The sequence below is a fragment of the Perognathus longimembris genome, chromosome 8 (genome assembly GCF_023159225.1).
Source record: "Perognathus longimembris pacificus isolate PPM17 chromosome 8, ASM2315922v1, whole genome shotgun sequence".
Classification (NCBI taxonomy): domain Eukaryota; kingdom Metazoa; phylum Chordata; class Mammalia; order Rodentia; family Heteromyidae; genus Perognathus; species Perognathus longimembris.
The window spans coordinates 11,610,867-11,626,604 of NC_063168.1; the positions used below are offsets into that span (position 1 = coordinate 11,610,867).

General features: G+C 41.8%; 2 gene segments (V, D, J or C); both read left to right on the forward strand.

Annotated features, from left to right (window-relative positions):
- The first annotated feature begins 4,890 nt into the window (after positions 1 to 4,890).
- LOC125355923 lies at positions 4,891 to 5,551 on the forward strand. The segment is given in 2 exon segments: positions 4,891 to 4,986; positions 5,106 to 5,551. Coding segments are annotated over 2 exon segments (495 nt in total).
- Positions 5,552 to 13,798: 8,247 nt separating this feature from the next.
- LOC125355924 lies at positions 13,799 to 14,671 on the forward strand. The segment is given in 2 exon segments: positions 13,799 to 13,854; positions 14,265 to 14,671. Coding segments are annotated over 2 exon segments (456 nt in total).
- The last annotated feature ends 1,067 nt before the right edge of the window (positions 14,672 to 15,738 follow it).

The window sequence follows — 15,738 nt, forward strand, 5'->3', positions numbered from 1 at the left end:
ACCTCCTGTGGAAGGAGAAGTGAGAGGCTGGGCTGCCCCAGCTGCTCCTACCGATGCCTCCACATTCTGACAATGTTCTCACGGGCATTCAGGCTTAGAACGTCACTGGAAGCTTTTGATTAGGAAGACAGGATTTATTTTGTTCTATATCATATTTGTGTGATTTGCTCAAATTCAATAGGATATAGTTTTACTCCTTCTCTTGACTTAAAAAGGGCCTAGTTTAGTTCTCTAATCATTCTGAATTTTGGCATCACCAGAATCCAAACATCAAGAGAAAAAAAAATATTGACTTTTAAAGTCAATGTTTTTACCACCAGTGATAGGTCATTTATGCTTTTATCCTGGGGTCTATGGTGGGATCAGGAGAAGAATTTGGGGCTGATTTCACATCAGATCATCAAAGAGTGTGATTGAAGATATAGCTCATTATACTGTCAACACCATGACAGTTAGACCCTAGGTCTGAGGAACCTGATCCCATGGCTCTTTTCCAAGTGAAGATGTGGTGTGAAGGTGATCACTCCGGCCCCCCTCCCGCTCATGTGTCAGGGATGGGAGATGAGGTCTTGTTCTCCAGGATGAGCATGTGTTAGACTGAGGAAATTTCCAAACATAGCATTCTTTGGCAACTGGAATGTTCTGTTGTTTGACACAAAACAATACCCACCATTTATATTTGATGGTAATATGTAACTGATGGGAAATTATTAATATACCTCACAGTGTTAGTGCAGAACCATGAACTCCCCTCTCATTTGAGGATCCATGGAGATGGTGGAAAGACCTAGACTTCACTCCCCCTGCCTGCTATCTGTGGAGAACTGGCCTCCAACTCCGGCAGATCTACTCAGAGCTCTGTACAATGATGGAAATAACTACTTGAATTGATTTTTGTGGGTGCCAGACCATTCTCTGTCGTTCCTCAAGTATGGATTTCAACCTGTTCTCTGGGATCCTAAATGTTTCAGTAGCAGTAAGCTAGGAACATATTTTATCTGATGATCTGCTGAATTGTTTCTGAGCACGGAAGAACACAACCCAGTCTGCTCATTGGACTCCACTGCTGTCCCAATGCTACAGTCTTGAATAAGAAACAACCTGCTTGTGTTGCCCAGTTGTCACTTTGTTTCTTTAGTGTAGAGCAAGCACTCTAGATCTCTAGATCTAGATCTATGTCTCTCTAGATCTGAGTCAGATGAATATTATCATGCCAGAACCTTTAGGGGAGTGAAGCAGTGAGACTTGATATTTGGAGACCTGACTGAAAAACTCAGCAGCAGTTTCTCTAGTTTGTTTATGCAGTGTAAGAATAGAAATTGAAGCTAAAGTTGGGGAAACAATCCTCATGGTGTTTGGTTCAGCACTTGTAATTTAACTTTAATGATCTCTATTCAGTGTTATAAGGATTGGTAAAATGAAGACACTCACTTCCTTTCTCCTGTACTATTTCCTTCTGCCTCTACTGACCACGTATTCCTCTTCAGGCCAAGGCTACATGCAGGGGAGCAGAGTCCTAAAGGAGAAGCCAACAAGAACATGAACATGAGCACTCAGTATTAAATAAGTACAGTTATTTTCCAGAGTTAAAATGGATAAACTCTATTTAATGCATTTAAAAATAAAAATGTAATACTAAATATCCTTAAGAAATCTCATTCAAAAGAGTGTAATATAAAGCACAATCATTTCTCTACCTTTTCCTCCTCTTCCTACCATCTCTTCTCCCTTCCTTCCTGTAATATATGTCTATATATGTGAGGTGTGTGTGTGTGTGTGTGTGTGTGTGTGTGTGTGTGTGTGTGCATCACTTAGAATTGGGGGATCTTACTTAGGTAGACATGCATGTTAGGCTTACAACCTAACACAGATCTATATGCAAAACATATAATTTTTCCATTTCATAGTTAATCGTGTTTTACCTATCCAACATTTTTAAGGACAGGATTTCTTTTTAAAATGAAAGTAAAATGATCACATACATGCTGAAAATAAATTGTTAAAAATCCAAAAAATGCGATGGTGTCCAAAACTTCTTTGCCATACTGAATATTGAGTGTGTTCCCTATCGCAGTCACAAGTTGTCATAAGCTGGTGTGATGGAAACCTGTGATGCTTATACTGTAGGGTGAAGTCAAGAGAACCAGGAGTTCAAAGGCAACCTGGGATCAGAATGAGAGTTAGAGTCTCAACATACACCATACAAAACAATCTGAGTTGAAAGTCCAACCCATAATATAGACCTTGACTACATTTCAATATAGAAAACAGAACAAAGTTGCAGAATGTTGTTGTTCCATTGACATATAATATCAATTATTCTATTGTAGAAGTAATGAGAAAAAGTTAGACTCAAAAAATTATTCTCTTTTGGTTTCAGTAAACAAATGTGAATTTTGCCTTTTCTATTCTAATACATTCTATAACGAGTACAATTAAAATTCTTTATCCCGGGCTGGGGATATAGCCTAGTGGCAAGAGTGCCTGCCTCGGATACACGAGGCCCTAGGTTCAATTCCCCAGCACCACATATACAGAAAACGGCCAGAAGTGGCGCTGTGGCTCAAGTGGCGGAGTGCTAGCCTTGAGCGGGAAGAAGCCAGGGACAGTGCTCAGGCCCGGAGTCCAAGGCCCAGGACTGGCCAAAAAAAAAAAAATCTTTATCCCAGTGTAACAATCCTATGAAAACCTTTTGGAAGAAAGTATCTTTGGAGTAGCAAATTAATAATTCAACATTTGGTAGATTTCTACATGAAAGAGGTTCTATTAAAACACTCTCAAGCAAAGAAGGAAAAGAGAGCTCATTATCTCTATTGGAAAAGTGGAAAGTGTACCTCAAGTAGAAATGAAGGAGGTAGACGTCCTCATTTCACATCAGTGTTGCAGGTATGGATCTAGAAGATGAAGGTGATCATTTGCAGTGTTACACTTCAGAGCACAACATCCGCAGCTATTCATCCACATGCCTGGCGGCCTCAGGTGCTTTCATGTGACAAGGGACACAGCAGCTATGCCTATTTGAGTTGGCTCTGGGAGGTTGAGACAGGAAAGGAGATGTTTCCTGACTGTGGACCTCATCTTTTATCCCACCCTGACATTATGCCCTAAGACTTCTTCAAGAATGTTTTCTAAAACCATGCTATTGACATTCCAGATGTATCTTAGCCAGTTCTTAAGACTCTTGTGATTAATATTTTTAAAAATTTAAGGTTGTCTTTTACAATTTAATCATGAACTAGGTGTCTCAATTGTTGAGAAGAGGGATTGTTTTATATTTCCTACAGAATCCATTCTGGTGATGGAGGAAAATGACCAACAAGAAACGGTTGCAAACCATCACAATTAAAAGTGTCAATTGTCAACGAATGAGATTTGGTCTCTGATATTCTATGAGGTGCAATGTTACAGAAAGACAATTAGATCAACAACAAATCCCATAGTAAACTAAAGAGCTGCTTATCTTATAAGAGCAAAGAATGAAGAGTCTTGCTCTGTATGTTACAGCTCTGCCCTGTTATACATTGCAAGATTAGGACAGTGTCGCCCAGCCCAGGAAAAATGTAGAGATTAGGGGAATATATACCCAGAAGAGACAGCTTAACAGAAACACTGTATCTTTTTTGAGTCCCTAAGGTCAAATAACATGATTATAGTAATGCAGAAATACAGAAAGAACGTGAGTCGTTCCTGCCATCATCAGGCTACCTTACCAGCCCACATTTCCCCAGCCTTCGGGCTTCTATGTGTGAATCAATTCTCCATGTGGTTTCTTGTGAATGTGCAGTGAGAGGAGTCCTCTGCATCCTGCCCTGATTCTCTCCATGCTGCAGTCAGTCACAGAGATGCTCTGTATGTCAGACTGAAGCTGATTGGGCTGTCCATTCACAGATGAACAGATTGCTGAAACTAGCAGAATCCATAAGAAAGGCAGGGAAAGAGTCCCATAAAGAATCCACTTTTCCAGAGTTCGTTTATCCTTGAATTATGGTCCTTTGAGACTGTAGTTTCCCTTGCTGTTTTGACAGTAGGTGGGGATTAGGTCCAGTTTCCTACAGTGGGCTTACAACCATATAAAGTAGGATCTCAGAAACTGGAGCACACAGTCAGGTGACTTTAGTGACTCGGAGGGTCTGCGGTCCTCTGGAGTCAGGCAGTACTCTGTAAACCACTCCCACTTAGACACTCAAAGTAAAATTTTTTGAGATATATTTTGGCGTGTTGGCACCATCTCAGGTGTGGGCACAGAATTCTTTATATTTTTTTTTAAGAAAATTAGCACAAGTTGTTTAAAAACATATGCCTGAACTTAGCAAGAAAATACTTCAGAATGAGAGTCAAGTTGAATCTCAGAACTGTACTTAAGGTCAGAGAAGGCATTATCCTGGACACGTATGTGTGCTTTACAGAGGAATGAAGCAGGCCCGACTGGAAGCCATAGCAAGTTCTATCTGTCCTGGAATCCAATACTACTGTGCCAAGGTCTAGAGACTCTCATTAACCTCCACCTCTACTCTCTTCCTAACTTCATGTCCTTTTTCATATTCTTAGTGTGAAACAGCAGCTAGTATTTTTTTTAAAACCCCTGTCTCCTCAAAGAGCCATTAACATAGAATTAGAATTATGGAACACAGAAAAGTCTGTCCACAGAACTCAATGGACCTATAGAACACTATATTTAGAGGACAGATGGTTTAAACTAGAGGGAGAAGCACGTTCTCTGCAGGGAAAACACTGTTTCTCCGCTTTGATCTAGGACTCCTGGGAACCCTGGACAGGTGCGGAGTTACTGAAATGAGACTGACCTGCAGCTCTGCCCTGCAGTGCTCAGCCTCTGCTGATTTGCATGAGCCAGAGCTCAGCCCACAGCCCTGAGCTCTTCAAAGGCTGCTCACACCCTGTGCAGGAGTCAGACCCAGTCACTGAGACACAGCGCAGACATGAAGGCTCCTGCCCAGCTCCTGGGGCTCCTGCTGCTTTGGCTCCCAGGTAAGGAGAGCAATGGAAATTTGCTTAGGTCGGTGTGGTCAGTGCTGCTTGGCATGTGAGGAAATTGTCTTATAACATGATTAAAAGTGTGGGTTTTGTTTCTGTGTTTTCCACATCAGGTGCCATGTGTGACATCCAGATGACCCAGTCTCCACCCTCCCTGTCTGCATCTCCAGGAGACAGAGTCTCCATGACTTGCAGGGCCAGTCAGGGCATAAGCAATTATTTAGCCTGGTATCAGCAGAAACCAGGGAAACCACCTAAGCCTCTGATTTATTGGGCATCCACTTTGCAATCTGGGGTCCCATCGAGGTTCAGTGGCAGCGGATCTGGGACAGAGTTCACTCTCAGCATCAGCAGCCTGCAGCCTGAAGATCTTGCCACTTATTACTGTATGCAGTATTATAGTGCTCCTCGCACAGTGATACAAGTCATAACAAAAACCTCCCAGGGCAGCAGAAGTGAGAGGCTGGGCTGCCCCAGCTGCATCTCTTGCTGCCTCTGCCGGCTGATGGTGCTTCTCAACTACAACTCGGGGTTCCAGGTTACTGATCATTCTAGTTGAAGGCGTCAGGGAGTCTGTATAAGCTGTCGTCTTCCCCAGCACCAGCAGGACAGACATAACACTGTATCTTCTCATAGGATAGAAATCAGATTATACCTAAGGAATCTGGGTTGCAATACCATTTGGTGTCATGTACCAGAACAGAACTGACATGATGTTTCGGCATTTTTGGCGGTCAGTCCTGGGGCTTGAGCCAAGGACCTGGGCACAGTCGCTGAGACTTTGAGCTTAAGGCTGGAAATCCACCACTTGGGACACAGCATCACTCTCTGGATCTTTGTGAGTTGTTTTTTGGAGGTACAAGTCACACAGATTTTCTTACCTTTGACTGGATTCGAACTGACATTCTCATTTTCCAGCTTCCAGAATAGCTAGGGTTATAGGCATGAGCCACAGGTACACGGTTCAAAAAAATTTTTAAATGCAGAGCATTATTCTAAACCACAGACTTTAATGTTCAGGGGTAGTCAGAAGAGCTGCTTAATATAAAATTGGGCGATTCTCTGTCATTTCCCAGCATGCAGCTGTTCTGAGGTGAAGGCTGCCTGACAGGATCCTTCACCCTGGGCAAAGGCACAAGATGCTCATGCTAACAATGGCTCCAAGCACCGCTCAAGAGATTCTCTAATCCCCACCTTGTGGGTTTGTCTTTCTTTCTTTTCTTCTTTCATTATCTTTCAGTCTTTGTACAAAGGGGTTTATATGCAGATGTCAGTTTATGAGTATAATAGATCTAGATCAATGCCTCCTCCCTTTTTCACTTTCCCTCATCTTTCTCAAACCAACCGTCATGCCCTCTACTTACCTGGTTCCAGTCTCACCTGTGCACGTGGAATGTTTTGACTGCATCCTCCCACCTTCATCACTTCATCCACCGAGTAGGGTACTTTATTAGATCAATTAATGTTGAGTCTCCTGACTTTAATTTCTCACACTAGGGCTCCTAATCGAGCTACCCTTAGACACTTATAGAAATAAAGGTGCTCTCAGCATGGGTTTTTACAATTTATACTGATCTTGGACAATAGAAAGTTGGTAGCCCAAGGTGGTCACTATTGTGAGCTTTGATTGTAAACTACATGTTAGTTCAAATCTTGGCAAATTAAGTGGATGAAATGAAAATGGAAGGAAATTGCTAAACAAGCTCAGAATGAAAACTAAAATCCTCACACATATAAGGACAAAAAACACTTGAATTTACTTTTTAAAATTTGATCAAAGAAGAAACTACAAGTTGTAATAGAAAATATTATGGCAAATGAGAAGGCAAACAAAATGGATACAATTACAAGATGCCGCAAAAGTGATATTAAGAACACAGTTGTAGCTGTGAACGCCCACATAGGGAGGTTCAGAGGTGAGAGCAGTGGGGAGTTTCTGACTCCTCCAGAGCAGGAGAGCATGGCCTCAGCCCCTCCCCCTCCACATGCCCACAGTGACCCAGGAACATGTCCAATACCCACATTATTGGCATCTTCCATGGATCAGAGCACCCAGCCCTCACCTGTCTTGTGACTACTGTCTTTTTCTCAATTTCTGTTGACTCCTAGTCTTTTTCCTAAAGCAGATCTCTGAATTATGGAGAGGAAGCATCATTTTCTGTTTGCTACAGAATTATTCTTAATATTGAATGAAACAGACTCAGCTTCTCAAGTTAAGGAGCATGATTACTGAGATGCTGAAAAGCTCTAAGATGCAATTCCACAGTATGTCCACGAGATGGCAGAAAAATCCCACCCTATATGAATGATCTGTCTAGAAATAGTAGAGAAGAGATTGCTGGTGTGCCATTATCAACAAGGAGTCCCATAGGCTTGAATGAGAACTCTGGAGTGACCAGGGACACTTGGGCTGCACAGCTGGTGTGCTGACCTTTGGTGGAAACCATTCTGTGCTTTGTGGCTCAGTTCGGTGGCCACAGCTTCAGAAGCAGTGGATCTGGGACAGAGATGACTCTCACCATCAGCAGCCTGCAGCCTGAAGATGTTGTCACTTATTACTGTCAACAGTATTATGTTTACCCTCCCCCAGTGAGACAAGTCATAATGGACACCTCCCAGAGAAGCACAAGTGAGACGCTGGACTTGCTTGCTCAGCTGGCAATCTACTACTTGAACCATGCCTCCATCTTGTCTTCTTTTTGCTTGTTCTTTTGGAAATGGAGTCTCACATTATTTTCTGCTTCGGTTGATTTTGAAATGCAATCCTGCAAGTTCTCAGCTGCCTGAAAATCTAGTTAGTATTGATTTAATACAGAGATTCAAGTTTGAGCTATGTCTTTTAATATCCTATGTAATCAGAAAAACATGAAAGTAATTTCATCAAGTCTTAATGTAAACAGAAAAATGAAGAAATCTACAATTTATATGTAAATTTTCACATGAAATTTCCCTTAGGCAATGGTAACATTTATTGTTGCCATTACTGGGACTTAGACTCAATGCCTCATAGTCATGCTTCGCTTTTTCTCTCAAAGTAGCTGTTGTATCACTTTGAGCAACACTTCCAGTACCTGCTGTTTTCTGGTCTTTGGGAGATAAAATCTCTTGCACTTTTTGACCTTGGGCTGGTATCAAACCAAGATACTCAGTGCTCAAACCCCCGAGTAACTAGGATTACAGACCTGAGCTACCAGGGCCTGGCTGAGGAATCTCTGTGAGATGTAAGAAAAATAAAACACTCCAAAGAGAAAACAGCCAAGATTTTTATTTTAAGAATTCTTTGTCCTTGGATGCACAAATGCCTCTTAATGTGATGGAATGCTTTTGTCCTTATTTCCTGGGCCATTGCAGTCTTGTTCCCAAAAATAATTGCTTGTCTTTATATATTCCTGTGATTCCTCTATTTTTCCTGCAGGAATTTAAAATTTAAGCTCTTAGTTAAGATACAAGGTGCAGTTTGTACTTTGTTTTGCTCCTGTTGTAAGATAACAATCTTGTTTCAATCTTCTGGCTTTGATTTCCATGTTTTCTTTTTTTTTTGGCCAGTTCTGGGGCTTGGACTCAGGGCCTGAGCACTGTCCCTGGCTTCTGTTTTTGCTCAAGGCTAGCACTCTGCCACTTGAGCTACAGCGCCACTTCTGGCCATTTTCTGTATATGTGGTGCTGGGGAATCGAACCCAGGGCCTCATGTATATGAGGCAGGCACTCTTGCCACTAGGCCATATCCCCAGCCCTCCATGTTTTCTTAACGGTTTGTAGAAGAGGTTATCTTTGCTCCAGTGGATGATTTTGACTTCTTTATTTTCAAAGCAAATTTACCTCAGACTAAAATGAACCTCATATAACATTCCCTATAATAAAGAGGATCTAAACTGTAGCATAGTAACTTTTCATTTTCACTCTATTTAGGGTCATCTGATTTTTACATCACATCAGTAAAACACTAGGGGTCACTGAAGTCATAACCTACAGACATCTTGTTGCAAGTTCTGGTCTAAAGCATTCTCAACTGATCAGCTCATTGTGATTGTATCGCCCAGTGGATGGTTAGTGTAACTGTGCCCAACTCATTTCCCATATCCAAAACGTGAGCCCTGGAACAAGTTTACAGCAGCTTTCTCCTCGTCTCTTCATTCTGGGCTGCATGACGACAGAGTCCACTGAACACATGGAGCATGTGGGGTGCTAACACGCTCCCCACATTCTCACCATTCACCTGAAGGTGTCAGAAAACAGTTCCTCCAACAAACTGCAGTCCAAGGTACAGGAATCCAAGCAGCCCACCAGTGTTAGGCTATGTAAACCAACAGCACCTGGAAAACAAAAATACAACTCATCTGCATATGTTCTTGACAATGATCAGAACTGGACACTCGACTCCTCTGAGCAACACACATAAAGTTTCGCAAGACAAGGACTAGGATCCTAAACCTGTGTGGTCAAGGGGAGCAAGGTCAAGGAGAAAGGGACAGAAAAATGGACAGAGGAATAGTGGGTGAATGTAGTCATAATATTGAAAATAGTTATGTGAAAATGGAACTAGGAAAACTAAAGGAGCAGGAGGGATTGAAAGAGATGGGATGGAATGGTAAAAATTGTGACATTGATCAAGATGAAATATACTTATTATGATCAGACATGTTGACTGTAACCCCTTGTACAATTACTAAAAACTAACAAAGCTCCAATAAATGGTTCATGCCCGTAATACTATCTACTCTGGAAGGTGGGAACTAAAGATCATGGTTCAAATCCAGCCCAGGCACTGAAGTCTGTGAGACTCTTACCTCTGATTAATGAACAAAAGCCAGAACAGAGTTGTGTAGTAGTGCAATGTCATCCTTGAACATGAAAGCTGAAGAACTGAGTTCAAGCCCCAGCATCAGCAATCAATCAATCAATCAATCAATTAATAATATGGACATAATCTGACTCCAAAGCTGGAGTATTATAAGAAAACCAATCTGAATTGGAATGAATCAAAGTTAGAAAAATGGATTCCACCACACCCAGAATAAAGAACAATGTGAGGACTCTGACTAGAGGAGAGATAAAGACAAATGAAGGTCACATGGTTGAAGTCAGCAGTTGATACACTACCCAGCCTCTGGCTCACATACATGTTGGCTGGAGATGTTGGTAGAGTTGTGATGGAGCTTGAATCATCATCTCATGGGAGGAATCAGAGTTCAAGGAGTCATGGCCTAGACTTCAAGGTCATTTCTCAATGCCACAGCAAGCTCTTTGAACAGATCAATATGTGGAAATATAAGTCTGCATTTACTTAATAGTAAGGAAACCTGTCCAAATGGATTTCTAATTAACCCAGTAGAGCACCCTTGACATCCCCAAACTTGCTTCTGCCCATTCTGTATCTGGTCATGGCTTGAGAGAATAAGCTCATCCGGCAGAGACAGTGTAGCAAAAGCAAAAATCAAAAGAACTACAAAGGAATTCTGGGGCTGGTAGATCAGGAGGAGACACAGTGATAGCCCTAGGACTAGGTCTCGTTCACACGTAAAGGTAACCAGTGCAGTGCTATGGGGTGGGGAACAAAATTCTTAAAGATTTAAATTAACACATTTTTCAGCTACTTGGTCTTGGGGTACAGACAAGACCTCAAAGATGTCCTAAGCTGCTGTTGTCCGGGGCTCTGACCAAGCCCATCTGATGGATCAGTTCTTGCAACTGCCAAAGCACGTGGGGCTCACTGTACACCAGGAAATTCTCTCCGCCTGTTGTCATCCAGAATGTAGATGTTCACTTAAAATTCAAAGGTATCTAAATAACAGAATATCAAATCACCTGAAAAGACGGGTTCGATTTATGTTTTCTGAAATTACTTTCATAAGATCTTCGATTCATCTACAACATTCTGATGTCATCAGAAAATGATGTTTGAATTTCTTAAGTTTTTAAATTTTCATCCACAATGCTTTCACAAGTCTACAGTATCCTAATGTAAAATGGAAACCCTTATATACTGAATTAGTTATGATGCACAGTTTGCAGCTTATTAAGCCTGGATTAGATTACATAATTACTCCAAATTGAAAATAAAGAAATGAAATCAACTGAAGAAATGATAATCATCATGTCATTCCCAAAAGTAATGCATAAAGGTTAATTCTGATCATCATACTAGTGCAGTACCTATCGTCCACTTAAAATAATCCTTTTTATTCAATGTTTTTATGAAATATCAAGCGCTTTTCATCAGCACAGTTTAGTTATAATATAAATGAGAATTCAATGTATAAATTATTTTTCATTTTTATACAATTACCTATTCTATGATAGCACATACTGTAATAGATTCAGTTATAAATCCAACAAGTTATTTTCCTTGGGTTTGGCACTTTGAGGGGTAGGAGTGCTGTACAGTGTGTGTGGAGTGCTGGACAGGGTCAGCAACAGTGCTGATGGCCCTGGGAGCTCCATCTTCCCGGGCTGCTGGAGCTTTGCGGTCCTCTCCACAAGCAGAGTCCACACAGACCTGGTTTTCACACTGCCAAGTGGCAGAGAGCCTGAGATCACTGTGATTTTTGGATCTTGACAGTTACTTCATAATGGGTAACTGTTTGCTTGGCTACTTAGTTTTAGTGTTTGTTTCTTTGGGTTCTCGACAGCAACTTATTGATAAGATTTTCACCTTGGTTCCCCAAATTTCCTCCATATTTATTTCAATGTTGGGTTCAAGAAAATTTCAATGCCAATTAATTTGGGTGAGACACATGTCAGTTTATGCTTTTAAAGTTTCACATGTCAAGGACACACGTCATGGCCACTGCCATAAGATGACAACAAAACAAAGAAGAAGAAGATGAGGAGTCCAGGCATGGTGATGCATGCCTGTCATGTCAGATACACAGGAGGAAGTGGTACAAGGACTCAGTCCAGGGCTGGCCCTGTTGTCAGATATGCCAGATGACGTCTGAGCAATGAATTAAGCAAAGGCATTTGGAAGTGTGGCTCAGTGGATAGAGTGCTGGCCCCGCAAACCTAAGGCCCTTAGTTTAAACTTCAGTACTATTGAAAAGAACTGTGAGTTACAGAGAAAAGAAACAATAATGACTACACATGAAGGTCTCTGTGCAAGTCCAATCAGGATAATTTATATTTCAGCTTGGATATATCAATCAATTTGAAATATCAACACAATGGACACAAGGTTTCCCAAACTTTGAACTTAGCTTGTGTCTCCCCGTTTCTCAGTCTAACAGAATCAGAAGCACATCTCCTGTGCACGACACAGATCATTCTGCGACCAGATTTTTCATCCCCACCTAAAAGTGCAGAGTCCCACATTAGGTCTGGGTACTCACCCCCGAATCCCAAATACAGACATAGAGAAGGACAAAGAAAGGAGACTGATCATGGCAGCCACAGGAAGATGACATTTTTGTATTTCTCAATCATCTTGGGACAGATCATTGTGACCCTTATCTTCAATTAATAATCTCCAAAAAAATCTGCAAGTGGAGGTGGGGCTCAAGTATTTGTTGTTAATGGATTGATTGGGATTAATAGTCTAGAAATTTCATGGTCACTATAATTTCTAAATTATGAGTTGCTGGCTACTCAGGTTTAAATTTTCACCAAATTTTCAGGAATGCTTTGTCAAACTTTCAGTCTTTGGGCCTGTAGATTTTAATTGATGAACTTCCCTCATCTCTCCTTTCTCTTTCCTCCAGTTTTTAAATTTAGGAGGAGTTTGCTTCTATCATGCCTCGTAAACAGTATCCAAGTAGAAAGTATAGCACAAGAAAGTCTAACTGAGTCTTTAGGGCCCCGAAGTCCAGTGACATGGAAGTCTCCATTGCTACCTAGGGAGCATTGGCACAGAACATTTTGAGGTCTTTGAATGCCAGACATGGTGGTAGAATTCCAATTCGGAGGCTACTACCTGCTAATAGAAGGCAACCTCTCACTATCTCATTTAGCCTTAGTCTTAGATTATTCCTACAAACACTCGAGAACATTATGACAAGTTAAAGAATGACAGCCAGGAAGGTGATTGATATCGTTCTAGTTGTATCTAGTATGTCCTTTTATATTTTTTCTTATTTACTGTCAAAGTACTGTACAGAGAGAGGTTACAGTATCATATGTTAGGCCTTGGATACATTTCTTGTACTGTTTGTTACCTCCTCCCTCATCCTCCCTCCCCCTCCCCCTCCCCCTCATTCCCCCATGAATTGTTCAGTTGGTTTACACCAAATGGTTTTGTAAGTATTGCTTTTGGAGTTGTTTGTCTTTTTATCCTTTGTCTCTCAATTTTAATATGCCCTTTCACTTCCATAGTTCTAATACCAGTATATACAGTTTCCAGTGTACTCAGATATGGTACAGTGATAGTGTGGGTACAACCACAGGAAGGGGATACAAGAGGATCATCAACGACAGAAGCTACAGTTTCACATGGCATGTTGAAAGTCATTACAACAGTGAGCACAGGTTTAGGCTAGTCACAGCAGAGGATCACAAGAGCCTAATAGCTATGCCCTTATGAATGCATAATATGATGCTAAGTGAAATGAACTCCATGTTATGGAAATGACTGTTATATCACTGTAGTAGGTCTGTTTAAGTTTGGACCTACAAGACAGGAAATCTAAAAAGGGCTTCTACCCACTTGGCCACAAGAAGGAACACATTTGGTGTCTCTTTCCACCTCACTGACAGTTTGTCTCTCACCACTACACCCGGCAGGACATTTGCATATTGCTCCCTAGGGAGGAGCTTCCCTGCAAGTCCAGCATAACAGCTCAGCTCTCAGCTGCCTGCACTGACCAGGACTGCTCCCTCTCACCATGAGGTGCCCTGCTCAGCTCCTGGGGCTGCTCATGCTCTGGATCCCAGGTCAGAACACACTAGAGAGGAGGAAGGGGAGGGGGAGGGGCTGAGCTCTTGAGCCCACTGCTCCCCATGTGTGTTTTGTCTACTCGTGAGATGTGCAGATCTGCCCCCCTGGATGGACATGTAATGCATGTATCTGTGAGTGAGGAAGATTCCAGTAGGAAAAATGTCCTGTGCTCTGCTTAGGACTGGATAGTGGGAAGGGGCTGGAAAATTCTAGAACCTACTTGTGGTTCACTGCATCAAATGTGTGTGTGTGGGTGTGTGTGGGTGTGCATGTGTGTGTTTTAATGAATTTTCTGGTGCATAAAACAAAATCATATTCATTTATAGCCTGATATACATAAGAAAAGATGGTCATGACCATGACTCTTGATTCTTCTTAACCCTGTCCTCTTCTCTCCTTGTTTTAGGATCCCAAGGGGATGCTATTTTGACCCAGACTCCACTCTCCCTGCCTGTCACCCTGGGAGAGCCGGCCTCCATCTCCTGCAGGTCTAGTCAGAGCCTCCTGCATAGTGATGGATACACATATTTGTATTGGTTCCTGCAGAAGCCAGGCAAGGCTCCAAAGCGCCTGATCTATTTGGTTTCCCAACGAGGCTCTGGGGTCCCAGACAGGTTCCGTGGCAGTGGGTCAGGCACGGATTTCACACTGACCATCAGCAGGGTGGAGGCTGAGGATGTTGGGGTTTATTACTGCTTTCAATATACACATGAACCTCCCACAGTGACACAGCCCCGAACAAAAACCTCCCTGCTTGAGGTGGCCCAGCTGTCACATGTTGTTTCTTTGGGGAGCAGCATGGAGCTTTTCTAGTGATTGTCAGAGCAGGAAGCTTTAGAAGTCATAATGAGTCACAGTGGAGCTCTGTGTTCCGTGAGTGCCTCTGTTCTCTTCAGGAACACTGGGGCAGTGGTCATGGCGTGGCACAGGCAGCAGGGGAAAAATGTGGCTCATTCAGCGGCTGACGTTATCATAATTCATGTTATAACACTTCAATTCCAACTAAAGAAATTTTGTTTTCAGTACCATTATTGTATGCCTGAGGAGAAAAACATAAAAGCAAAGCAAATATACCAAAAGGATTTGGCGACACAACACTTTAGAATACATATGTATACCATCCCCCATATGAAGCGTGAGGACCCTGCACACATCTCTGCGTTGGACCCTTACTGGAGCCCTGAACAGCGCCACAGCCCCAAAGACAAACTCCCAAGTTAGGCTGAGATGCTCAATGTAATGTCAGCAGCTGCAAAGCCCACAGGACACGAGGAACACAGACTTGCCTCAGGTGGAAATGGCTGCGGACTTGAGAAAGGGTCCTGAGAATCCTCCCTCACAAGCGCGGGCACCCCTCACGCAAAAACAGGAACCACAACTCGCCCCAAACAACCTGGAGCCTCTTCTTCCCTCTGTGTTAAGTTACCCTGCTGAATAAGTTTTAGTAGCAAGTGACAGAGGGGGAGAAATACATTTAGAAAAATAGTAGAATATTCTACTAGGCTATTTCCAATAACATAGAATATAGGTAGAAGATCAGTAATGAAACTGTTTCAATCTTTCTTTGAAAGTACAAACTAATTAAGCCTTCAAGGCATAAAGTACATGGCACCACCAACTACATGATATATTTTTTTCTCATGCAAAATTCTTTTTGTATCAATAATTATGTGTGCTCATTCAAAAAAGTCATTGAATTTAAAACCAAATTACTCAGCTTGTTTTTACTGATGAAAAAGGATGAAATTGCAAATCACTAGCAAAAGGAAATCTGAAATTTTTACAAATATGATGGGAAATGTTATGACATGTATTTAATATTTTTACTGCTTTTGTAAATGTTATGTACAGAGGGGTTACAGTTACGTAAGTTAAGTAAA